General features: G+C 39.9%; 2 protein-coding genes across 4 annotated transcripts; both read left to right on the plus strand.

Annotated features, from left to right (window-relative positions):
• Nucleotides 1–477: 477 nt before the first annotated feature.
• Nucleotides 478–7,779, plus strand: LOC130556742 (uncharacterized). 3 transcript variants are annotated; one of them, XM_057338002.1, is made up of 19 exons: nt 478–1,350; nt 2,084–2,216; nt 2,301–2,366; nt 2,452–2,517; nt 2,590–2,655; nt 2,728–2,793; nt 2,879–2,947; nt 3,032–3,097; nt 3,182–3,247; nt 3,332–3,397; nt 3,470–3,535; nt 3,620–3,685; nt 3,758–3,823; nt 3,909–3,977; nt 4,063–4,131; nt 4,210–4,325; nt 4,488–4,620; nt 4,704–4,795; nt 4,939–7,779. In XM_057338002.1, the coding sequence occupies exons 1-19, from the start codon at nt 1,137–1,139 to the stop codon at nt 5,073–5,075; spliced, it is 1,692 nt and encodes a 563-aa protein (XP_057193985.1). In that variant the 5' UTR covers nt 478–1,136; the 3' UTR covers nt 5,076–7,779. The 3 variants fall into 3 exon arrangements, with proteins under 3 accessions (XP_057193985.1, XP_057193986.1, XP_057193987.1); XM_057338003.1 differs by lacking the exon at nt 2,452–2,517; XM_057338004.1 differs by lacking the exons at nt 2,879–2,947; nt 3,032–3,097; nt 3,182–3,247.
• Nucleotides 7,780–7,821: 42 nt separating this feature from the next.
• Nucleotides 7,822–24,335, plus strand: rbm26 (RNA binding motif protein 26). Its single transcript, XM_057338001.1, has 23 exons — nt 7,822–9,387; nt 10,009–10,127; nt 10,433–10,569; nt 10,686–10,774; nt 10,869–11,086; nt 11,627–11,890; nt 12,081–12,320; nt 12,399–12,530; nt 12,807–12,941; nt 13,028–13,139; nt 13,694–13,868; nt 13,952–14,116; nt 14,306–14,419; nt 14,525–14,584; nt 14,733–14,855; nt 15,001–15,075; nt 17,651–17,818; nt 19,236–19,340; nt 19,538–19,735; nt 19,807–19,893; nt 19,973–20,086; nt 20,462–21,398; nt 23,132–24,335. Exons 1-19 carry the CDS (start codon nt 9,329–9,331, stop codon nt 19,547–19,549), a joined length of 2,502 nt encoding a protein of 833 aa, XP_057193984.1. The 5' UTR covers nt 7,822–9,328; the 3' UTR covers nt 19,550–19,735; nt 19,807–19,893; nt 19,973–20,086; nt 20,462–21,398; nt 23,132–24,335.
• Nucleotides 24,336–26,380: the final 2,045 nt, after the last annotated feature.

Here is a 26,380-nt window from a genome sequence, read left to right on the forward strand (position 1 = left end):
TGATTTGGCTTTGCATTTTATTGTAAAGTAGTGACAATTTACATTTATGAATTTGAAAGTTTACATTTTATCAGTATTTGTGTACCCATTCCAACCCACTTAGACTTTATTGCTCAACACAAAAAAGCTGAGATGTCTGCAGAACATCCAACAATCTCTCTCTCATTTATTTTTATTCAGTTTTTAACCAAGGTCTCACTAAGTGACCGCCACTTTTTCTTTTTTTGGCTGATCCTCAAAGCATCGTCATGTTATCTTCCCGCCTCCTCCCTGACTGTGGGCCAAGGATATTTAATTTATGAGTTTTAAACTTGGTCCCAAAATAATAATAAGATGATAACAATAATAATTTGTGAAAAATATGCTCTTTATAATAAACTTGAATTGAATGGTAATAATGTTAATAATTCAGCACCTGTTGTAGGAGCCATTTTTGATGCACTGACGTAGTTGTCCGTTGGATGGCACTGTGGTATAGAATGGTAGTGGGGAAGCGCAGTGACCGTTTTAGGTGGTGCTTCATGTTAATCACGCTTTTTGGATTATGTGTTGAGCAGTTGCTGTATCTACAAGGTATGGACTTTTTGTGTGGAATTTTCTGTGAACCAAACAAAATGACACCACAGGAAGCTTAACTGAGTGAAACATACGTTTATTTCTGGCAATAAACAATACGTAAACTGAAGGACCCCAAGTGAATGTGCCCAATTACGTTTCCAGTCAGGACAAAACTACCCATATATCCATCCTGTACTATGTAATGTTTCAGTGCCGTCACGGCGATCTTATCTTGATATGTTTATGACGCAATAAAGAGCGTTCGATATGGCTCTATATAAGACGCTGACCACAGTTGTAGTCTTCGTGGGTTTGTTGTTTGTCGAGCGTTTGCGAGTTTTGAGCGTCTTTGAGAGCAAAACTTTTCGAGTGCGATTCATTTCGAGCGTGTTTTGCGCGTGTTTTTCTGCTGGTTTACTGTTCTTGCGTGAAGGTAGTGAGACCGAAGAGTTTTTACCGAAAGGAAAACTTTATTCGTTGACTCCTCCGAAACATCTCGGATCGCTTTAGCGATTACAACAGTTGCCACAGTTTACCGTCTGCGACTTGTGTTGGATTCGACCGTTGATCATCTCGGCATGAATTCCCAAGTTATCTTCAAGTCTGCCGAAGCTGTCGATGCCTTTCACTGGTATCAGCCTATAACATCGTGGGCTGATTTCGTGGAAGAAGCCGAAGCTTTGGCGCCCATTCAACGCCTGGACGTACCATCCTGGGCTTTCGTGGATCTGACAGTGAGGTCCAGAGATCCAGAGCCCTCACCTCTTGTACCAGCGACAGGAGAAGAGAAGCGTGAGTTGTCGATTTTGTACTTATATGTTTGACAAACACCATCAAAGCTCATTAATTTGTGACCCTGCCCGTAAAAAAGCATCTTGAGGAATTAAGTTAATGTGTTATTTAACGTTACTGTTTTGTACAGAAAGTAATTATACGTGACGCAGAATGATTGCCTAATATTGATCTATGTCATAGATTGAAATCAATTTAGGATGCCAAATTTAGTCATTTTAAAATATACGTAAAAATAATCTATACATCATTTACAGCTAGAATTTTTGATGCTTTACAGACAGGGTCACATTTTTTCAAACGTGCTGAATTTTGTGGCACTTTTTATGTTGAAAATGGGTTTTAAAAAGACTAAAATGTCACGTGTCAGATGAAATAGAGCAAAACACAACATAAGTGATGTCTGATTACTATTCTTCTTTCTATTTTTGATACCCTTGCATAAAAAACGTCATTAACAAAACCGTTAATTCCCCTAAAATTCAACATAATAAATAAAATATTATTAAACTAAAATGTAAAGTTTAATTGAAAATCTGATTTGTTCTCAGCAGACGTGTCCAGTCCATCTCCTGGTGTGTCTAAGAAAAAGAAAAGAGGATTGCTCTCTTTTCCAATCTGCCCAACACTATCAATCCCTCTTTATTTTGTTGCTTTGATAACAAATATTTTTAAAATCTATCATTGGATGAACAATGTGTGTCATTTATCTACTCTGATTTGTTCTCAACAGGTGTTGCTCAAATGCAGAAAAAGAGGAGCGCACTGAAAATTGATACCAGTATCAAGGAGTTAAACAGGCTCCTGGATGGACTGCACCTGTCCACCGAGATGCCTGCCACTTCTACACCAGCTGGTCCACCTCAGTGAGTTCAACAAAATGTTTCGATTTGTAAGTGTTCAAATGTTTGCAGAAACTGTATTTAAAGTAATTTTTCGTGTATTTTTAGGCGCAATCCTTACTCAAGGGTTTTTAGAAAGGAGGAGCCCCCGTTCAGGGCAGCTGGTCCATCTCGGTGAGTAAAACAAAACGTCTCGATTTGTAAGTGTTCGAATATTTGCAGAAACTGTATTTAAAGTACTTTTTTCTTGTATTTTTAGGCGTAATCCTTACTCGTGGGTCTTTAGAAAGGAGGAGCCCCCGTTCAGGGCAGCTGGTCCATCTCAGTGAGTAAAACAAAACATCTTGATTTGCAAGTGTTCAAACTGTATTTAAAGTACTTTTTCTTGTATTTTTAGGCGTAATCCTTACTCCCGGGTCTTTAGAAAGGAGGAGCCCCCGTTCAGGGCAGCTGGACCATCTCAGTGAGTAAAACAAAACATCTTGATTTGCAAGTGTTCAAACTGTATTTAAAGTACTTTTTCTTGTATTTTTAGGCGTAATCCTTACTCGTGGGTCTTTAGAAAAGAGGACCCCTCATTCAAAGCAGCAGGTCCATCTCAGTAAGTTAAACAACCTGGCTCGATTTGCAAGTGCTTGGATGTTTGCAGAAACTGTATTTAAAGTATGTTTTCTTGTATTTTTTAGACGTAATTATCCCTACTCGCGGGTTTATAGAAAAGAGGAGCCCCGATTCAAGGCAGCTGGTCCACCCCAGTGAGTTAAACAAATTGTCTCGATTTGCAAGTGTTCGAATGTTTGCCGAAACTGTATTTAAAGTAATTTTTCGTGTATGTTTAGGCGCAATCCTTACTCAATGGTTTTTAGAAAGGAGGAGCCCCCGTTCAGGGCAGCTGGTCCATCTCGGTAAGTAAAACAAAACATCTCGATTTGTAAGTGTTAGAATGTTTGCAGAAACTGTATTTAAAGTAATTTTTCGTGTATTTTTAGGCGCAATCCTTACTCAAGGGTTTTTAGAAAGGAGGAGCCCCCGTTCAGGGCAGCTGGTCCATCTCGGTGAGTAAAACAAAACGTCTCGATTTGTAAGTGTTCGAATATTTGCAGAAACTGTATTTAAAGTACTTTTTCTTGTATTTTTAGGCGTAATCCTTACTCCCGGGTCTTTAGAAAGGAGGAGCCCCCGTTCAGGGCAGCTGGACCATCTCAGTGAGTAAAACAAAACATCTTGATTTGCAAGTGTTCAAACTGTATTTAAAGTACTTTTTCTTGTATTTTTAGGCGTAATCCTTACTCGTGGGTCTTTAGAAAAGAGGACCCCTCATTCAAAGCAGCAGGTCCATCTCAGTAAGTTAAACAACCTGGCTCGATTTGCAAGTGCTTGGATGTTTGCAGAAACTGTATTTAAAGTACTTTTTCTTGTATTTTTAGGCGTAATCCTTACTCCCGGGTCTTTAGAAAGGAGGAGCCCCCGTTCAGGGCAGCTGGTCCATCTCAGTGAGTAAAACAAAACATCTTGATTTGCAAGTGTTCAAACTGTATTTAAAGTACTTTTTCTTGTATTTTTAGGCGTAATCCTTACTCGTGGGTCTTTAGAAAAGAGGACCCCTCATTCAAAGCAGCAGGTCCATCTCAGTAAGTTAAACAACCTGGCTCGATTTGCAAGTGCTTGGATGTTTGCAGAAACTGTATTTAAAGTATGTTTTCTTGTATTTTTTAGACGTAATTATCCCTACTCGCGGGTTTATAGAAAAGAGGAGCCCCGATTCAAGGCAGCTGGTCCACCCCAGTGAGTTAAACAAATTGTCTCGATTTGCAAGTGTTCGAATGTTTGCCGAAACTGTATTTAAAATACTTTTTCTTGTATTTTTTAGCCGTTATTATCCCTACTCATGGGATTTTAGAAAACAGGAGCCCCCATTCAAGGCAGATGGTCCACCTCAGTGAGTTAAACAAAATGTCTCGACTTTTAAGTGCTGGAATGCTTGCAGTAACTGTATTTAAAATACTTTTTCTTGTAGTTTTAGGCGTAATCCTCACGCCTCAAGGCAGTGGAAGACCGAATACATAAGGCAAATAGACAGACCGAAGCCACCTTCAGACGTGTCTAGATTTAAATTAAGGCCTGCAACATTTGGTAAGTTGGGATATATTTTGTTCTCTTAGACCAAGAGTTTTCTTTATGAAAAATGTTCTTTTATTCTTCAAAACCGTTTGGAAAATCCTAAATTTCTGTCTTTTATATCGATCATTGGATGAGCAGTTTTGTCATTTATTTGCTCTGATTTGTTCTCAACAGGTTTTGTACAAACGCAGAAGAAGAGGAGCACACGGAAAACTGACACTTGCATTGAGGAGTTAAACAGACTCCTGGATGGACTGCACCTGACCAACGCGACCCCTGCCAGATTTACACCAACTCCTCTGCCTCAGTGAGTTAAACAAAATGTCTTGATTTGCAACTGTTCGAATGTTTGCAGAAACTGTATTGAAAGTACTTTTTCTTGTATTTTAGGCGTAATCCTCCCGCCTCAAGCCAATGGAAGACAGAATACTTGAGCCCACTGGACAGACCTAAATGTAAATACATAAGGCCTCCATCATTTGGTAAGTTGGGATACATTTTGATCTCTCTGACCAAGATTGTTCTTTTATTTTTCGAAAATGTTTTGAAAATCCTAAAATTCGGTCTTTCATATCATTGGGTAAGCAGTTTTTGATAGTTACCTACTCTGATTTGTTCTCAACAGATTTTGCACAAATGCAGAAGAAGAGGAGCACACTGAAAATTGACACCAGTATTAAGGAGTTAAACAGGCTCTTGGATGGACTGCACCTGTCCACTGAGATCTCTGCCACACCTACACCAGCTCGTCTACCTCAGTGAGTTCAACAAATTCCCTCAATTAATGTTTTTGAATATTTGAAGAAACAATGTGCTGGGTAACATTTTGTTCTCTGACCTACAGTTTCAATGTTCTTCTTTTTCGAACTGTCTTAAAAATCATATTTTTTAATCAACTAATAGTTTTTGATTAATAGCCTAAGTTTAGGAAATGCTGTTTATTAAAATTGTAATTCATCTTTTTGTTTTTGCAGTTCAGCCAAATCCAGCCAGTAGACTTCAATCCAGTGGCGGAAATTAGACAAGCAGCCATAAATAAATGCTAATAATAAAAATAATCATTAAATCTAGAATCTGAAAAAGAATGAAGCAGCATTTTAAATCAGTCACTTGATCACACATTTACTAATTTCTATACAATAAACGGACACAGTGTACTTCATATGGGATAGGGAAACAAATAGCAATGCTGAGAATTCTTCAACGCAGAGCGGGAACAGACTACCCGTGTAATATATTATTCCAAAACTTAAACCTCTTCTAAATCAGTTAATTGACACAAAACATTAACTAAATCTAAATTGACAGAACAATAACAGCAATAAAATAATGATACCAACCAATACAGTTTAAAGTTTAGCATGTGATTTTCAGGTACTGACAATAAACAAAGCATCAACAGAACTAGATAGTGATGTTTACATTTTTAGCAGACGCTTTTATCCAAAGCTACTTGCAGATCTTTTTAAAAATCACAGCCATTTACATAACAGAAATTGCCATTCTCTGTGAGTCTCCTTTTACAGTCTCTCTCTTTCATTCACACGCCCGTCCTGTCTTATTATTTCTCACTAATAACTTCACTGAAGAAGCACCGCGGAAATTTAAAAGACGTGACGGTTTGGAATTAGTAACGGAGGTTTGTTCAACTGTTATGCTGGGCTGGAATTCATAGCGAAAGAAAGTTCCCCATTTCCTTTAAAAACGGGAGTGCTCCAATGTGGTTTCTGATTTATCTACACACTTGTGCCGACGAACTGTTGTATAAATGTAATATCTATATTGCATTATCACAGTTTGGGTACTTTTTTATTTGAACATAATACATGATGTCATCACATCCTATAAGCACCTTCGGATCCGCTTGGCTCCTATATTTTAACAGAGTTTATATCCCATTAAACCCGTTCATGTACATATTTTTGCTTTCTGTTATCAGTTCTGATTCATGACTGTGACATCGCCTGTCATAATGACCTTAAAGAGTATTGATTTTGGCTATATTCTTTCATGCAGCGCACAGCCTCTGTCTGGGTAACGATGTGCATATTTTCATATGAACTGTGTTCATGTTTATGCATCCAAACAGCTGTTATTTGGATCACGGATGAACTAAAACATTGTGTCATTTTCACATAACACAGTAGCAGCCCCTATACTAATAAGTTTGTCTTGTTTTCTTGTTTCATTCTCGGGACATCTGAGTCTGACAGAGCCAGCTTGGGTTTGACTGGATGTTCAGCATCGTGCCACTACGTGATAACCACAACTGAAGCCAGGGTCAACTGGAAGGTAATGGGAGTCTGTAAGGAGTCACGGGTGGAGGAGAGATGCCAGAAGTGCTGGCATTCCTTTGTGTAGAATTATAATTAATTCGTAACACTTCAACATGTTACAGTTTGATTTCAAGCAAATAACACATTCACTTCTTATAATAGCAAAGATCTCTAGCATTGTGTTATGTTTGATCCACAAACAATGAACAAGAGATGTGTGTTCAGTGCTGTGCAGAACGGACCGCTATGACATCAAAGTTCTCGTGACTTACGCAGATCGATCTACCGGCCTGTGCAGCACTGCTTCAAGTCATACACACACACACACACCTCCCTTTAGTAGTAAATCTAGTTTGTGTCACTTTTGGTGATTTAGATCTATGCTTTACATCTTTTGATCATTTGTGAACCTCATTTACTATCTTTTGTGTGTGTTGTGTCCTAACATCACCATTCATGTTTATTCAACTAATGACAATCAAGCACAAAATTGTTTCCAAGAGCATGAAATTCATCATAAGATCTAGCCACTTAGTTTGACCTTTACTTTATACAGATTGTCTAAAATTGTTCAGTCTGATGACATACTTTGTTGCATATAGTAAATGATGACAAAATAAACATGAAAAACAAGATTAATCTTAATTTTCACAATATTTATGCAGTTAATCGCACAAATCAAGTGATAAATTTGAATCGATTCTTTGTGTTGATTGAATTTTGATTTTGTTGAATTAGAAATAAAAAAAATTGTCTGCGGACTTTGGTTGATCGTTTAGCCTTCATGTGCGCTGAGCTTTCTCTTGATCCATATTTGTTCCAGATGCAACAGTTGTCTATACTCCTCTAGAGGCACTTAAAGTGATAGTTCACCCGAAAATGAACATTCTGTCATCGTTTACTCACCCTCAGGTTGTTTCAAATCTGTATAAATTACTTTCTTCTGAGAAACGCAAAGGAAGATATTTGGAAGAATGTTAGTAACCAAGCGCAAAGGAAGATATTTGGAAGAATGTCAGCATCCAAACAGATCTCATCCCCATTGACTCCCATTGTATTTATTTTCCCTACTGTGGCAGTAAATGGGGATGAGATCTGTTTGTTTACTAACATTTGTTTCAGTTGTCCGTCTTGTGTTCATCACAACAAGAAAGGTAAACAGGTTTGGAACAACCTGAGGGTGAGTAAATGATGACAGAATATTCATTTTTTGGTTGAACTATTCCTTTAATGTTACATTACGAATGTTGGAAATGTGTTATCTCAAAGAGTCCAATTTTGGTAAAAAGGGGACAAATGAGGTACAATATCTAAAGAACCAGGACTAAAATGTTCTCCTGGGCTGAGAGTACAATCAAGAATTTCAGTTTTGCAGGTGAACATCATTGCTGGGATGTTGTTTCAATAAATTCTTGGGAACCCACATATCTGACAACCTTTCCTGGTCTGCCAACACCACAGCTATGGTCAAAAAGGCTCAACAGCGCTTGTACTTTTTATGCGTCTTGGAAAAGAACAATCTTCCAAGAAAACTGCTGATGACTTTCTACTGTTCTGCAGTAGAGAGCATTTTAACATACCGCCTCTCAGTGTGGTATGCAGGCTGTTCAGCAGCAGACAAAAAACCACTACAGAGGGTCATCGGTACAGCACAGAAAATTATTGGCTGCCCTCTTCCTTATTCTAGAGCAAAACATATTGTAACAGACTGTTTCCACCGTTTTTCCTATTAACGTTGCATAGTATGTGAGTACAGTGAGAGTGCAGAATTTATGGATCCAAAGACAGCAAAAATATATAAACGCAAAGAAAATATACTAGGGCATGGGTGTCTTTTCATTACCATGAATAGATTAGGCCACATTATATGTAACAGGTAGTTTGCATAATGTATGTTAACAAATTTCTTCAACAAAGAAATACAGATACAACTAACAACAAATAAACTTAAGCAAAACCAAACAAGTAATTAAACTACATCTTTCTTTTGTTTAATGGCGGTTGGCAAACCAGCTTTTGGTGCATGTCTGCCACCTACTGGGATGGAGTGTGAAGACCAAGGAGGAGGAAGTGGAAAATACTACCAGACTAAATAATCTTAAAAAAAAATCCTTATAAACCTTTATACATATGTATATTTAAAAACCTTAAATTCTGTGTAACAAACGTGACTCTCGGAAACCTAAATAAAATAGGGTATATTTTAGATTTTTTCTGTGCACTCTGAAATAATTCTTTAATTGTTAGTTGGACTTTCAATTCTTTAAGATCTTCAACAAGTTGAGCTCTCTCACTACTACATCAACGAAAGACATCTAATATATCTATTCAAACTAACGCGGCCTTTTTTTTTAGAAGTTCTCTTTGACCGCTATCGCGAGATCTGCCACGAGAGTAAAACTCCCTGGAGCGCTCTGAACGCTATCGCGAGATCTGCAGCGAGAGTGTAAACAGTCGCCATTTCTCGAAAGTGAGAAAGAGAGCAGAAAGTGTGGCGAATACTTCGTGCACATTTACACAGAAACCTGTCCCGATATTTCCTTAAATACCGGCCGAAACAAACCTTTCTGTCAGCGGCTGTCTTCCCCAGTGGGTGTGTCCTCAGATGCGATATTTCAGCGGCAATTTGTAAGTGAGTGTGATAAAGAGAAACTGAGGCCTGGCAGCACAGACACACACTGCACCCTGACTGGACCACAAGAGGGGTAGAACCGCACGAAGAGACCCCTCGAGCGAAAAATGATCATTGAAGACCTCGAAGCCTTGAAGACATGGCTCTCAAAGACTCTTGAACCAATGTAAGTGAAGCTACGGATGCGCGTGCATGAATGTCGTGGTATACATGTGCCTGCTACAATTAGTTTCATTTCACTGTTTTGCCTGGTCGCACAGCAGCTTTGCAGAAATAAATACATTAAGGCGCAAACAGTAGAGATATAAGAGAAACAGTAAAGTATTACTTTTTGCAGCAAATGCTTGTGGCACAAAAACCAATAGAGATGAAATAAAGAAACAGTACAGAAAGTTTCACATTAATCGTCACGTGCATTCAGTTTTACTTTTATATGATTTACTAGATCTTTATGTATCTGGATTATCAACACAATATAACATATAGAAACGAAAGCTTTCTTTTTATTGGTTTATTGGTTCTTTAGCTTTGTTGAAGGGGAAGGTGCCTGAGGTAAAATGTGTTTCTTAACAGCAAATGTACAAACATCTGCCTCTGAACAAATCTACAGCCACTTTGTTTAGTCTTCTATAACCAGCAGTCGTTGATAACACATGATTGCTTACAAAACTAACTCCAAACGTTATAGATAAGAACCAATAAACAAAAAAAAAATCTATTGTAATTTAACATTCCTCTATGATGCATAACAAGCGATTCCTTAAACATCACTTTGTTCGACCTTCAGATGTGATGCCGACCCTTCTGCACTTGCAAAATATGTGGTTGCCTTGGTGAAGAAAGACAAATCGGAGAGGGAGTTGAAAGCACTATGCATTGACCAGTTGGATGTATTTCTTCAGAAAGGTAAATATATTTGTCTAGAAAGAAAGAAGAACACTGGTTGTTCAGGACCTCTTGATGTCAAGTGGGTTTTCATTGTCAATGTTGGTACCATAAAATTAGTTGACCAATTAAAATTCAAAGGACAGATATCAACATTGGCCAAAAAATGGAATGGTCCAAAACAGTTCTATAGTTGCGTCCCTAATTCCTTGTTTAAAGTAGGAAAAACATCTTGGCCTTTATGTTTCTGTAGCATCACTGACTAAATGTATTGTAGTTCTACGAGTCCCTGGCACTTCTGACACGCCTTCATTTTGATCACACAGAAACACAGGAGTTTGTGGATAAACTTTTTGAAGCTGTGAACACGAAGAGTTACCTACCTCAACCCGAGCAGTCAACTTCCACAAACAGAACCGAAACTCACCAGCGCGCAGAAAAAGATGAACCAAAAAGAGAGGAGGTAAAGAAAAATGACGTTGCTATTAATTGGCCGTTTGTGTGTTTAAACCATTGTGAATGGTGCTGTGTACTGACATTTGACCTCAAATGTTTTGGCTTTGGTTTTTACACGAGCAGCCCAATCGAGATGAAGACAGAGACAAGAAATTCTCAAGGAGAACAAACCACAGTCCTCAGTCTGGCTCCAGATACATCCGAGACAACAGGTGAGATCATTTGCAGTAGGTTTTGTGTCATAATATTATTCTAAAAATATTCTGTTGTTGACCTGGTTGATATTTTCAACTTTTCTACTTGCAGGAGAGGAGATGAGCGTAAGAAGGACGACCGCTCCAGGAAGCGAGACTTCGATCGCAACCCGCCCAGAAGGGACTCGTACAGAGACCGCTACAACCGCAGGAGAGATCGCAGCCGCAGTTTCAGCCGCAGCCGCAGTCGCAGCTGGAGCAAAGAACACCCTCGTGACAGAGACCGCAGCCGATCGCGATCTCACTCACGGAGTCGCACCAGAAGCAGAGGTAGTTTTTATTTTCCCATCACCTCAATCTAGTGATGTCATTTATCATGCATGTCATTTGTAGCATTCACGCATAAGAAAAGTCAGTTTACTGAAGTCGTGCCATGTTTGCAACGCCTCTGGGCAGTTATTTACGTCATAGCAAGTCCACAGTCCTATCTACTTGAATGGTGGAAGGCGGATATTTCTAAAATCGCTGGCAAAAAATCACAATTAAACAGCATATTTCTGATCAGTAATACATGAACTGTATCATAACTTTGGTTTGCTAAGCTTTAATTGCGCTAAAATCACCTTTTTCAAGGTTTTCTGTGCCTGCGCACAGGCTGGCAAGCGCCTCACGAAAGCACCGCTCTTTACTGAATGACCATTGGCTCGCTTTTGCGGGACTTCCTTCGCTAGAGCGGCAATATTGAGCATTGCATTCCTCGCCATTCATTGTAACGGCAGTGGAGCATCTTGTTATGTTAATATCTGTGGCATAAGTCTACAGAGGAAAATGTGTTGGGAGATGTTTGTTGACACGTTTTTGCACTTCTAGAGCGAGATTCTGCCAAGTCAAAATATGACCACAGTCGTCCAGAGCGTCAGGAGGGTGCAGGCACTGATGGCTACAACGCAACGCCCGTTACGCCCGGGAACTCCTCGACTCACTTTCCTGTGCCCACCCTTAGCAGCACCATCACGGTTATTGCCCCCACCCACCACGGTAACAACACCACCGAGAGCTGGTCGGAGTTTCCGCCGGACCACGCGCTGTTCAACAGAGGTGGCCCACCGCGAAAGCGCTGCCGTGACTATGATGGTAAACAGTGTTTTAACATTTGAAGCATTTCAATTCCATCCAGTGAATTAAACGCGTAATTGTGACTATTATACATTATTAACCTTTGGATGGTAGGAAAATGCTCTCTTGTTTGTGGAACAGAGCTTTTGTTTGAGCAGAGCAACTATTAATCTTCTCTCTAAAACATCCTCATTTTGATGTGTGACAGAAAAAGGGTTCTGCATGCGAGGAGACATGTGTCCTTTTGACCACGGAAGTGATCCAGTTGTTGTGGAGGACGTTAATCTCCCCAACATACTTCCCTTTCAACCACCGCCACTCCCCGTGGTGGACGGCCCACCTCCACCTGGCCTGCCCCCCCCTCCGTCACTCCTGAACCCACCAGTGAACCTCAGGCCACCCGTGCCTCCGCCTGGCTCCATGCCCCCTAGCTTACCACCTGTCGCTGGTAAGATCCTCTTTGTTTTTAACATTCGTTTTTTTATATATATAATCTTTCTGACTTTTAACTCTGTGTCTCTTTCAGGTCCTCCTCCTCCTCTTCCACCCCTGAAGCCGTCTGGTATGGACGCTCCTCCAAACTCCATCACCAGCTCTGTGCCCACTATAGTCACGTCAGGTGTTCGGCCTCTGCCTCCTCTACCCCTCTACACCTCAGGTAGGTGCTCAGCAGGACTCGTCTCTAATTCTGTAATATTAAACCTGCACTAAACCACATTCGGCCATTAACACTTCACATCTGTCTGGGTTTATTTTGCTGACTGCACAATTTACTGCTTATTACACGGCCACTTACCGAATAAAGGCATGGACTTCCACATATGGAATTTGAAAGTCTTCTCTCATTGTAAAAGTAGAGCTGTCTAAGAAATATTCTTTAAATGTTGTTTTATAACTGTTATGAGGTTATGCCTATTGTTGCGATAATCTGCAGACTCGTTTGAGCCGGATGTGTATAACCCTGAGGCCCCCAGCATGACCTCACGGCCCATGTACAGACACCGGGTCAACGCTCAGCGGCCCAATCTGATTGGCCTAACCATGGGGGAAGTGGATCTGCCCCCTAGAGGTAACACAGAGCATTGCCCTCTCTGTTTTGTCGAAGAGCGGTTGCTTTGTGAACTTTGTCTTCATTTGTCTTTGCTTTGCTTTCAGAGAAAATGTCAAACAACAACAGCGGGCGGATCGTTTTAGAAGCAGACTCCAGGAAAAGAAGTGCAGGATTGCACGATGGAGCGATCCCACCGAAGAGACCCTGGTTTGACAGGCAAGACATTATTGAGTCATTATTATTATTATTATAAACATCTGTATCCTGTATTACAGCTTAAAATGTTGCTTTTGGTTTCATTTCTTGAGTCTCAGTCGAAAATGAATCAAAATTCTTTATAATATTTCAGAGCTTTACATTTCATTTTAGTGATGACCTAAAATGACTCGCTTTAATGAGATGGTTCACCCCAAAATGAACATTCTGTCATCATTTACTCACCCTCTTGTCATTTCAAACCTGTATGACTTTCTTCCCCAGAACACAAAAGGAAATCTTTAGAAAAATGTTGTTGACCGACAGCGATGACCAAACAGCATTGACTTGCATTGGTTTTGTGTCCATACAATAGAAGTCAATGGGTGCCACCGCTGTTAGGTTATCAACATTCTTCAAAATATCTTATTTTGTGTTCTGAAGAAGAAAGAAAGTCATGCAGGTTCGAAATGACAAGAGGGTGAGTAAATGATGACAGAATTGTCTCTTTTTGGTGAACTAGTTTGCCATTTTAGCATTATACACATTTTCAGTGGGTTAATGTGTTCTCACAGTTGGAGTCATCTGCTCCACAGGCCAAACTTCAAGCCCAACCATCACGGATTTCACAGAAAAGTTCCCTTCTCACCGAATACTAAACTGGCCATCAAACAGATTCCTCCGGAACTCAACAACATCAGCAAACTCAACGAGCACTTCAGCAAGTTTGGCACCATCGTCAACCTCCAGGTAATGGAACTACATTTTTTTTTTTATAGCAATTTCTATTATGGAGACATAGAGTGCTGACATGCACATGTCTTCTGTTTAAGGTGGTGTATAATAATGACCCAGAGGGTGCTCTGATCCAGTTTGCGTCCCCTGAGGAGGCCAGATGGGCCATACAGAGCACAGAGGCTGTGCTGAATAACCGCTTCATCAAAGTGTACAGGCACAGAGAGGACTCACCGGAGCACGCACACGCCACACCACCTGTGGTACGTAAACATGCTTACCATCAAACAGATGAAACCCAGAAAGGGTCCAAATTTATTGCCACGTCAGACGTACTATAATAATATCAATGTAATGCACTGTAATGGTTTATTGCTAAATAACGACACACCTCTAGCTGTTTTGTGCACACTGACTCAAGTGATATGTGCCTTGATTTCTCATTTGTGTAGAGAAATGTACAGGAGCCTTTAGTAAACACAGTGAAACAGTCCGTCAAAGACCGGCTCGGACCCCTGCCCATGGCCCACGCTAATCCCGAACAGGACCCCAGTGTCGTTCCACAGGTGAATGTGTGACCTCGCTCTGTTTTTGATACTGTGCATTTGTTTATGAGACCGTAAACCAGTTAAATATGTGAATCTTACATCTTGTGTTTCTATTATCTGCAGAATGCAACTAAGTCTTCAGTGAAAGAGCGTCTGGGCTTCCCCAAACCAGCAGGAGGAAAGGTTTGTTTTCTTTGATTGACAGCATAAGGTTTGATCCACAGACCCAAGCATTTTGTAAAGTCAGCCAATCATATTACAGTTTGTATCATACAGTCTATGGCTCAGTGTTTTCATATTACATACTATTCTGATCTTTTACCCGTTCCAGGTGTTTTCCACATCTACTGGCCTGACTAAAACGGTTTATAATCCAGCAGCGCTCAAAGCTGGCCAGAAGGGGGCGCCGTTTGTTCACACTGTCAGTTCAGAAGACGCCTTAAAGAGAAAACAGGTTTGTGTAGATAAGATATGCGGGTGAAAGCAGCTTATTTACTGCCTCTTTTTTACACAGCATTACTTCATGGTTAACCTACTGAACGGAGGTGTTTTTCATCTGTTGTGTTTTCTTAACGTTTGTTTTTTGGTACATGCACCAGGAGGCGCTAAAGCTTCAGCAGGATGTCAGAAAGAAGAAGCAGGAGATCTTGGAGCAGCACATAAGGACTCAGAAGGTGTGTTATGAAATGTTTTCTGTGTGACCTTTTTTAAGCATTAGCTTTATTTTAAAGAGAAACTGTTTATATTGTTCGTCCCTGGGTGTAATGATATACTCAGCTCACGATTCCATACATTACACTGGGTTCACTTTACGATTGTATCACAGTTTTATAAACCAAATAAAACAAACGAACTTCAAATAACATTTATTTACAAAATAATAATTGAATGATGTATAAGAATTATTTGGCAATGACATTTTGTACATACAACTAGGGCTGTTCGATTCTGATTTTGGGTTTGGGAATCGATTCCAAGAATGGATACCTAGCTGCTGTTTTCGATTCCTGCTCAATTCCCTGTTTTACTACGGATTTTTATTTGAACACTTTTTTTAGTGCAATACAATTTTCTAAGTTGTCACTTTTTACATGTATTAATCATTTACTCTTTCTATACCAAAAACCTTAACCAAATATGTTGATCTTGTCCTGCAATTCCAATGGCACTCTCCAAAATAAAGCACAGGTTAAATTACTATTAACTCTTTTTAAAGGTATTCTGCAGTGTACACAAAAGTACTTGCGGAATATAGATAGACAGAACGATAATCCGTAAATTGTATTAAAATACGTAAGAATACTGTTCATATAAGTGTAAATGACAGACAGATCTATTTTTCTTCACATACTCATAGACTCACCCACGTTTTTTTACTATTGCTCTTTAATCTTGTCATTTAATGTTAAATGCAAGTAGTGCAGACAGGTGTTGAAAAAGCTCTGTCCAGCTTTAACAGCTTTAAACCGACGTCCAAGTAAATCTGTTGTGAGAGTGCTTTACATGCAACTCTCTTCACGCACATACTGAGCTTATCGGAAGAGAGTTAGAGAAGACGGTCTGTTTACAGTCCTTCTGAAAAGACAAACTTACTTATATGATTTGTTCATTGTGTGGATTCATGTAATTATATCTGCATTGTGTGTGCTGTGCAAACAAAGCTTTTGCTTTTATGCATGCAGATTATTTTATGTCATCCCACAGCTCTAGACTTCATCCATTAGTTTTTTCTGAAGTCTTTACTGTTTTAGACCAGAAACTAGGCTTGTTCGACTTGATGTGGCGCCGCAATAAGAAGTTTGGTTTCGAATCGCTCTCGCGGTACTTTGATGTCTTCCTCTTGTCGGATCTTGCGGTGCTGCATCAAGTCGAACAAGACTTGTGATTAAGTTGACCGATGACATCGGCTAAGGGACGGGGCTGGTGCTTATGAAGGCTCTTAAAGAGGAGTCGATTCCTTTAATGGAACCTTTGGAATCGAATCCCAGCCCTACATACAACTTTAATTGAACCTTGTGTGTAAATCCAAATTTGAATAGGTCTGTCACTAAAAAACAAAACAAATTTCTTTTAACAAAATTAAGACAGAAGTTAAGAAATCTAATTTCTAGCTTTCTAAATTGCTTATTAAAAATATGATGAATATGAAAATATGTACATAATTGTATCAATACAGGGTACCAGACTAACTTTTTTTACTAGGAGCACTGTCGCCCCTGACTGAAAATTTTAGGAGCGCAAGCAAAAAATTAGGGGCACACCTTAAATCAGCCCGCAATTAAATTATTCAAATTTTCCCAAAATGAATATGTATTACTGATACAGACCAATAAGTTAACTTACTTGATGACAGCAGATTTGGGTCTGCCTATTTAAAAAGAGGCAGGCCTACAGAGAATCTTTGTTATTGATTGGTGCTAAATAGAGAGACCGTAATCTGAATTCATTTGAACCAACAGAAATTGTGCTTGTCAAAAAGTATTAATTGTTTTAAGTGTTACACATTGAAAGGCCTCGTGTTATGTTCTTGCGATGATTTTATTGTGTATTAAGGACACTTTCCTCATGTTCACAACACAATGTAAAGATAACTTCAAATAAAACTTTACGAGAGCATTCGCCTGTCGTTCGTTCTTGCTGTGAACGGATTTGAAATGATCCAGCGCTGTCTCAAGTAATCCACACATAAATGACGTTTCCTGAACTCCTCTGTGGTTAGTTTCGTTTTAAACGTCTCATATCAAATCGTTCGTCTTCGGGCTCAAGAAATCCGTCACAGAAAACAGCGACTCCTAGTAATGCGCTCATGTAGTGTGTGTAAACTTGTCAATGACGACCTGGATTTTGCGCATCTGCGGAAGCGGGAAACATCAGTGACGCGAGTGACCCGCACAGTTGACAATCACACACACAGCCTGCACTGGTGGCGGGTCGCATACTTGAAAAAAATGCTCGCGCGAGTACTTGTAAAAAATGCTCGCGCGAGTACTTGTAAAAAATGTTCGCGCGAGTACTTGTAAAAAATGCTCGCGCTGTCTCGAAAACTAGTCGCAAAATGGGACCATTTAGTCGCAGTCTGGAGCCCTGCAATATGTTTACTTTTAATGTTGAGACCCTTAAGACATTGTAGATGTAATGGTGTGATTTCCTGTAATACCATATTGAAACTGTGTATTGTTCTACAAACAATCTTGACTTGACATTTCAAAGCTAGACTGAAACATGTACCTGTGTGTTTATTTTCTGTAGTTGTTGATATCCAAGCTGGAGAAGAACAAAACCATGAAGGCTGAAGATAAAAGTCTGATCATGCAGACGCTCTCCACCCTCACCAACAGCATCACCAAACTCCAGGAGGAGATCAAATCCCTGTCCAGTGCCAGCGTGCTCAAGACGGCAGTCAAGAGTAAAGCCCAGGTACACACGCTCACACCCGCGCACCTGCCAATGATCCATATACACTAGAGGTCGACCGATTGATCGGCCGACCCATTAACCAAGCCGATTTTTGGGATATTTTAATTTATTGGCACGGGCCAATTGTTCTGCAAATTAGGCCGATAAACAGGCAGGTGCATCTGTGAGCAGCTTAGCATTGTTGTGGAACACGCTAACTTTTTAACTTCCTGATAACTTCACTAGAAAACGGTAAAACTTTAACTCTTTTTATCCTTCGTTCTTAATCTATCCTTGTATATTTCATTGATTAAATGCGGATGGAACTTTTTGTAACTCCTATTGTTAGTGAGCCTTCAACCACATAGTTTAGGCTACATGTATGCACGGGTACCAAAACCTGGTGACGAGCTCAGCGGCTAAATTATTACAGCTGTCCGCATTGTATAGCTAGATAAACTCCGACGTTATCAATACTGTTTCTGTACCGGAGAATTTCTCTCCCTCTGAGGTTGCGTGTGAGACGGAGCAACTCGCACTCAGCAGCCATGCCTTGTGAAAAGACGAAACTTCTGGCTAAAACGTGCACGTTAACTTTCCTGCTTAAATGTCTGTGGGTCGGACTCTCTTTATACTTGGTATTAAGATGCGTTTTGGTCGTTCTTTCTATCAAATGGACGAAATAAGTGCACACAATTTACAAATGAACACGACCGGGGTAGATAAACATAGAGAGAGAAGGGTTTTTTCTGCTCTGATAGCCGTGAGACAAGCTGAACACTGATTTACAACAAATGTGTGTGTGTTAGAAATCTGAAATGGAGAGAAAACATTCTGCTTGCTTGGTACGTTTTTTGTCATTAAACCAAACATCTTGAGCCAAACTTGTTGTTTCCCCTCGTTTACGCATTATGTCCGTAGGCGGTCTTTTGTGGCTGTTTAAATGCATTCGACCACAAGAGCTTCTACTTTCCTGTCAGGCTAGAAAAAGGCTAAAAGCTAAATATAACTAAAAACGCCGTTACGAGCAGCTGTTTATTATGAGTGATTTTTATTTTTGTTTTAACTTAATTATAATGGATTATGACCATTTGACTAATAGCAGTGTCTGCCAACAAACAATCAAAAAGCATTATTCTGAACAGTTTGAAAGTTTTGAGCATTTTTACTATGAATTAGACTATCTTGTACCCTGCAATAAACACTTACTCAATCCTTCTCAATCAAGTGCACTGATTTGAAAAGACATGTCTTGAGTAAATGTTTAATTTAAGCAATATTCTGTATCACTTCTTATTACTATTTTGTGAAATGAAAGTGGAGAAAAGAGAACTAATCTGCAATTTCTAAAAATCTGCATCAGCCAGAGAAAATCCTCTGTAATATACCCATAAACAAGTAAACTTTCCCTTACATGTTTTTCTCCATGTGTTCACAGGCTCAGAAGGAGCTTCTGGACACAGAGTTGGACCTTTATAAGAAAATGCAGGCGGGAGAAGACACGTCCCAACTGAAGATTAAATACACTCAACTACAATTAGAGGTACTTCACAGAGTACAACTTCTTTTATATATATATATATATATAGTTTTCAGACAATGAGAATGTTTTTTTTTTCAATGAAAGATTTTGTTTACTTGTGCTCATTCTCAAACTTTCCACTGGGTGGCGCCGTAATGCTTGTTAAACTATATTGCTTGTGTTAGAACGGTGTATTAGACATATGTGTTTTCCTCCAGGCTGCCAAATGAGGCCTTCTAACTCCTGGACGTGGGAGGGGGGCTCACGGCAGGGGTCGGGGGGCCCTGAGGAGCCGGGGCAGAGGCCTTCGCGGGCGCGGGAGAGGAGTTCACGCTGTGGTGGACCATCGACCCAGAGCATTAGAGATCAGCGGCTTTACCGAGGCGGATCGAGTCGACCTGCTGCCGCACTTTGCAGTAAGTAGTGCTAAACAGTAGCAGAACGGTTATTGGATGATGTCATAACTGATTTTCCTTTTATCAACTAGCAATTTGGAGAGATTGAGGATTTCCAGATGGAGGATTCGTCTCTTAGTGCCATCATTACATTTAAAAGTCGTGCAGAGGCAGAACAGGTGCTGACACAATACTAATGCAACGATGACCTATACACTTTGCATGTCTAGATGTAAACGCTAAAATATTGTTACACAGGCGGCGATCCACGGCATCCGGTTGAATAGTAAGGGCCTGCGCTTGGCCTGGCACAAACCTGCGGCCTCCCTCAACACAACAGACCCAGATGAGACTGAACCAGATGACGAGGAGGTACACATTCTTTAAATCTGGGCAGTATGAGCCAAAAATATATAAAAACGTGTTCGAGTAAATTAACATTATAGTAATATGTCACATTATGGGTTATATGTAAAAATAATAATTTGTTAATGTCTGGTTTACATGAAGCACCTAAACATTTGTTTGACTGAATTATCTTATTTGATTATTCTTTATACTTGATGGACATAACCAAAAGATAAGATTATTCATAACACATAAGTTTGTCGTCCAACAGCTTCACATTATGTAACAATTTATGACAAAATACTTCTTACAGTAAAACTAATGTTACAAAATGAATAGTTCTGATGACAACCTGTACAAGTTTCACCAACGTATGCTCTGTATTCTGATTGGCCGCAGTTTGCTGAGGACTCGCTCGTCGACGATTCGCTGCTGCAGGACGATGACGAGGAAGAGGACGATAATGAGTCACGCTCATGGCGCAGATGAAAACACCCGTCCGCGTCCCGCTGCCCGAGCACGTCCCATCGCGTGTTTTGTTTCAGAAATTATAGTTTTTAAAAGTTTAATTTACATTTCATTTTTATTTGTCTTATTAAACCTGAGCAGTAAAACTCATGTCAGAAGGCTGTGAAGATATAAAAGAAGATTTGCTTTTTGTTCAGTGATTTTGCATTGTGTCAAGACCCAAAATGTTTGCTTTTGCCGGCTGCATATTTTTATTGGTCAAATATGTTGACGCATATTTCTTTTCAGTAATTCTTACTGTTCGGTTAAAAAAAGCTTAATGTTTCACTTTCAAACGAAAACTGCTGAACATTTTTGTTGAACACATGTTTATGCTTTTCCTAGTATAATCAGCCTGATGAGGAATTCGCTTTTGTGTACATATTTTATGTATGAATTTTAATGGTTTGTATGACTACTTTGCTTCTGGGTTTCTTTATGAGATGTAAAAAAAATAAAGAAGTGAAATGGTCTAGAAAAGATATCAGCTGAAACAAAAAAGAAAAAAATGACAGCTTTGCTGCATGAGCACTGCTATGAGAAAAAAACAACAACAGCTGAATAAAGACCGTTTCATCCCCCCCACCCCCCAATCCTCACAAAAAGAGCAAATTTCCAAAACATTCCTTGTGTATCACGGTATCAGCAGGTAAGCATGTTGCACAGACGGCACAAACGGAGGTAAGCAAGTGTTTTTTTTTTTATTCCCCCATTTTTATTTGTCGACTAATCTAAACTTGTTCATTTTGTCCATTAGGTCATGTCGGACTGATCCCGGATGAAGCTTGAACTGCATCGGATCGCCGCTGGGTACCAACCCAAACCGGCGGTAAATATTCCCATCAATCACGTTCTTGATGGTCTCTTTGGTTTTTCACTTCATTTCATTGTCACCTACCGGGAAACCCTTCACGTATTTTCCCGCAGGACACTAAAACCTGTTTTTACAATATTTGTCGACCCCCGATGCCCTCGCGCGCCATCCCGGGCTCCCCGCGTCTGGCCCCCCCACAATCCCCGAGCATCCCATTTGCATAGCAGAGAACAAATGACCCAATCAGAGCCGTAGCAGTCGGTGATGTGGCTCTCCCACCTTGCCGCTTGTCACGCAAGCTCGGCTAATTGTGAGAAATTCGATTTGCTCTTGGAGTGTGTCGTGAAGCTCGGCTTTACCCCCGCCAGCTAAACCTCGCCCGGCCCAGCGTGGGGGCCCTTAAATGGACACGATCCCCACCCTCGTCCCCTCCTGCTGCACTCCTGCACCTGATCTCTCACCATCAGGCCTTCAGTGTGTGTGTTTGTGTGACTCTAGTTAAAACCTGACCTTTGACCTTTATCCAAGTGTAATATAACATTTTAATAAGCTACGTTGGCTTGGTTAGTGCGTGTCGTTACTATGGCGATTCACATACCGTTTGGATTTTTAGACCATCTCCAGTGTTAAATAGGGCTATTTAATCTGGGGGCCGGCGTCCCGTGGACCCCCGCGGCCCGACTACTTTGTAATGAAGTGATGTATTTGTTAAGACGAGGCTTGCCGTGAGCGGAGCGTCTATGAGGCAGCCGTGTTTCCAGCGGAATCAAACACGTAATGCGTTTATGACAGAAAACATCAGCTAATGAGTTTACAGCATGTCGGCGGGCTTGGGCTAACGTCTTTACACTGCTCCTGTCATTTGTAAAGACTCTGTAATCTCTGTAATTTGTGTCAGCAAGATAAATGTGTTTATTCCTTAACAAGTGAAGTAAAATGTGTGACTGAATGATAAGAAATGTAGTTATTTTATTAGTACGCAGTGTCACATTCTTACCAACTAGTATCCATCTACAAATAACTTGGATTCAGTTGCAACAAATTAAGTTTCATTAAAACAATCTCGTAGCGTTCTCGTCTGTTGGTTATCTCTGTTAATGGTCTGGTGGGCCGGTCTCTCGTACCTCCTGCCAGTGCTGAGAAAAACTCTTTAATATTTTATGTGATCACGGACCTCCATAAGCAAATTTCAGTCCCCGGCAAGTTCAGCCAAAACATGATTAATTTAGTGTTTATCCCTCCATCCTTTAAAAAACAAAACCCCCTCGGCCAGACACGCAGAGCTCAGTTTGAGACTAAATCTCCAACCCTCGATCATAATACGGGCCTGAAGAAAAAGCTTTGGGGCCGCAGTTTCTTATTTGTAAATCAGGGAAGGGCGAGAAATTCGTTTTTTGGGGGGTGAAACGCTTCAGAAAAGGCAAAGACAGTTCATGACAGCTTTGACGACATCAGCAGTGACACTTTTTTTGAGTGCATTTCCATTTATGCCAAAAATGAAAATTGACGATTGTATTGTTTATAACATGCAAAATATTTCTTAATGCATTATACATTTATTGCCGAACATTAAAACAAAAGAAAGTATGTGGGATTTTAATAAAATTAGTTATGACGGATTACTCTTGTTGTGTTTTGCGCTCGTTCACAATATTTCCCCTCTCTGTGTGAGTTGTCGAGTCTATCCGTCTCACTTTGCAGCGTGGGTAAAGGTGCTGACCGAAGCTTTCTCTGTTTGAACTTTACAGTGGCCTCGTCGTGTAGACAACTGCCCTCAGCCGAACCACAAATCCCAGACTCCCCAGCAACACGGCAAAATTAGCTCCATAAATCAGTCAGGCTTCTGGGAATAGGCCCCTTGTTGCCGGGGGCAATGGATCATCCTAGATACTGATGTCATGGGTGCATGAATCTCTGTGCCATACGACCGAAGACCGCCAGCACATCCAGTCATCGCTTAGGTTAAAAATACTCAAAAGAACTGGATGTGAGACATGCATTTGCTGAATATTTCCATTTGTGTAAATGTATGGGCCTGCATATGTAAACGCAGAGCCTTGATTTTATTGGTTACATGTATGCTTTGTTTGTTTTGGCTGGTATATGTTATAGGTTTCGTTTATTCCTTAGAAGCAGATTCTCAGATCATTAAACTCATTACTTTCTAATGCACACTGACACATTTCATTGTATATTTTCAGTACATTTGAATTCATTTGAATTTCAAGTTACATTTGAATTCATTTGAAGTATCAATGTTATGTGCACATTTTGTTGTGCATTTCAGTTGCCTTTATACACACATAATAATTACGAAGTGAAAATTCTTGTCGTTTATTCGCCCTCTTGTCATTTCAAACCTGTGGTTTTCTTTCCTCTGCAGAACACAAAAGAGGAGATTTTGGTAACCGAACAACGGCCATACATTGACTTGCATTGGTTTGTGTCCATACAAAAGAAGTGAATGGGAACCACCGTTGTTCATGTACCAACATTCTTCAAAATATCTGTTGTGTCCTGCGGAAGAAACAGTCATACAGGTTTGAAATGACAAGAATGACAGAATTTTCAGGTGAATTATCCCTTTAATCAAGTTTGTTTTGATAGACAGTAGTGTTGAAAAGTTTTGCGTCACTTGTCTGAAATGTAACAATATTAACAATCTCTTAAATCTCGGATGTTTAAATGATTTTTTAGACATTAATATCATTGTGCCAACAAAAGTTCTGTCATAATTATAAAACATTTTTTGAAACTGAGGACTGAATAATGAAAAAAAGACTCCTTTAGTACTGTGAAGCATCTTGAGATCTCAAGACGTTGGCTGATAATATGGCAAGAGTGTAGTCACTTTGAAGATTTTTAGCAACACATTTTTTGTTATTTTACTTTGTTTTATTTATTTTTATGGATGTGTAACTGTATGCGACGAATAAAAAACCTCGAATCTTTCTCTATAGTTTTGATGGGTTTACTCAAAGCTATTAGTTAGAGATTGGGATGGCCTTAAATGTTAGTGTACAGCACGTTTACTGAATACTAAGACAGAGCATTGATGCTGTATGTTAAGCACCTAATGAAACCCAATGATGTATTGACATTGTGATTTGTACAGATGTGATTTGACAGGCTCGAAGGAAGGTTAAAGATGTCAATTTAATTATAGTTCAAAGGTCACATTGCAAACACATTTTAGAGGAAAACGACAGATTAGAATGATCTCCACTTATTTTGCCATGTTACAGCAACAACTGAGAGAGAAAAGGAAATGTAACGAATATGACGTTCAAATCAGTGACATCACACTTAAATGTTGGTTTCTAATAAAAAGCACCAGTAAAGAACATTTTTCTTCATCATATAACAATTACAATGCATTTCATCACTGAAGTTATCCATAACCTCTTGCTTTGCTAACCATTTCACTCTGTAAGAAAACCGTTGTCTTTTGTTAAAGTCCTTTTACTTGGTACAATACAGTTCAAAAGATCAATCCTGCTAAACTCCGAGCAAAAATAAAGACACTGTATCAGGCCTCCAGGGGCCATTCAACATCCCCCCCAACCCCACCTCCAAACGCTGCTATCTGTAAATTAGCTGACTTTGTGACCCCGCCTGTAATTGCATTAGTTTATCAATGTAGCACACAATTTATTACCCGCAGCAAGAACGGCACAGCGCTGGTGTGCACTCTCACACCTTACACAATAATTAGAAAAGATTTCGAGACACGTTCTAATGTTTGTGCTGGGTATACATCTGTTCATGCTTCTCTACTGCAGACCAGACCTGAGGGGCTTGTGGTGAGATACAGCATGGACAATAAAGAGTACACCCCAGAAATAAACATTCTGTCTTTTAAAACCTGTATGCGAGTCTTATGTGCGAAGATATTTTGAGAAATGTCTCTGTGTTTGTGGGGGCCAATGTTGTTTGGTTACCAAACGTTCTTCAAAATATCCTCTTTTGTGTTCTGCAAAAGAAAGTCAAACAAGTTTCTCTTTTGGGGTGAACTTCAGATCAAAGTGAAGGACCCCAGCCCAGATCTCCCAGATATTCTATATTATCATGGTTTCTTTGACCGGACCTCATATTTACTCACCTCTGTTCACATTCAATCTTGGCATCTTCTGTCTCTGTAATACGCACCTTCAAGCCGTTTTAATTAAAGCATGTATTATTAATATGACTATACTTCAGTCGTTTTTCGCGTCCCTGTGCAGATATGAGTGTTACATTAAGCGTAAGTTGTTTTGCAGTAATTCCCATTTAATGTTTCTCTCATAAGCAGAAGGTTTAGTGCGGCGGGAGGCACGGGACCGAGGGGAGAGCCGGGACGGAGGAGGCCGTTACCGTAGCTTAACGTCTGCTGTGAGAATCACATATTTGGGGCCTCTAATTAGGTCTGTTTTACAAGTCAAATGCAGCGCCGCTGACAGTCGCAAAATATGAGCTTAATAAAAAGTGCCAGCTGAGACGATGCTTTCCGCCGTCTCTCTCCCTCCGACCTCGCTCAGAAATATCAGCTTCGGTCTAAAGTCAGCTCAAGGCCAGTAATGATTCTTTCTGACTTCACATGCCGCAATTGTTCATTTTAATATACGGCCAACCACATCTCCCAAGATATTAACATTATAATACCACAAAGCTCATATATTCGGATTTGCCGGAAGCTGTATCGGTGCCAGACATTGGCACTTGATTACAATGCATTCATTATAACAGAATGGAAATTGAACTGATACAGTTTGATTAGTTAGTTGATGCAGTTTGGGAATTAAAGAATAGTGGAATTCTAAAACTTTTGAAAATCAATTAGGTAACTTAAAGGTCCAGTGTATGAAATTTAGCAACGTTTAGTGGCGAGGTTGCGAATTGGGACCAATGGCTAACTCCACTCCTCACTTTCGAAGCACTATGGTGGCTGACACAGAACCAAGATGTTGTCATGTTTTTACGAAAGGCTCTCTGTAGAGCAGTTTGTCCGTTTAGGGCCA

Source organism: Triplophysa rosa, linkage group LG7, assembly GCF_024868665.1.
Source record: "Triplophysa rosa linkage group LG7, Trosa_1v2, whole genome shotgun sequence".
NCBI classification, from domain to species: domain Eukaryota; kingdom Metazoa; phylum Chordata; class Actinopteri; order Cypriniformes; family Nemacheilidae; genus Triplophysa; species Triplophysa rosa.

Excerpts from the sequence above, each read along its gene's own strand:
- LOC130556742 (XM_057338002.1), top strand. The coding sequence starts at position 1,137 with ATGAATTCCCAAGTTATCTTCAAGTCTGCCGAAGCTGTCGATGCCTTT. Across the intron at positions 2,948-3,031 it reads AAGGCAGCTGGTCCACCCCA|GCGCAATCCTTACTCAATGG; the intron begins GTGAGTTAAACA and ends GTGTATGTTTAG. Across the intron at positions 3,978-4,062 it reads AAGGCAGCTGGTCCACCCCA|CCGTTATTATCCCTACTCAT; the intron begins GTGAGTTAAACA and ends TGTATTTTTTAG.
- rbm26 (XM_057338001.1), top strand. The coding sequence starts at position 9,329 with ATGATCATTGAAGACCTCGAAGCCTTGAAGACATGGCTCTCAAAGACT. Across the intron at positions 11,891-12,080 it reads GCGCTGCCGTGACTATGATG|AAAAAGGGTTCTGCATGCGA; the intron begins GTAAACAGTGTT and ends GATGTGTGACAG. Across the intron at positions 14,856-15,000 it reads ACGCCTTAAAGAGAAAACAG|GAGGCGCTAAAGCTTCAGCA; the intron begins GTTTGTGTAGAT and ends TACATGCACCAG.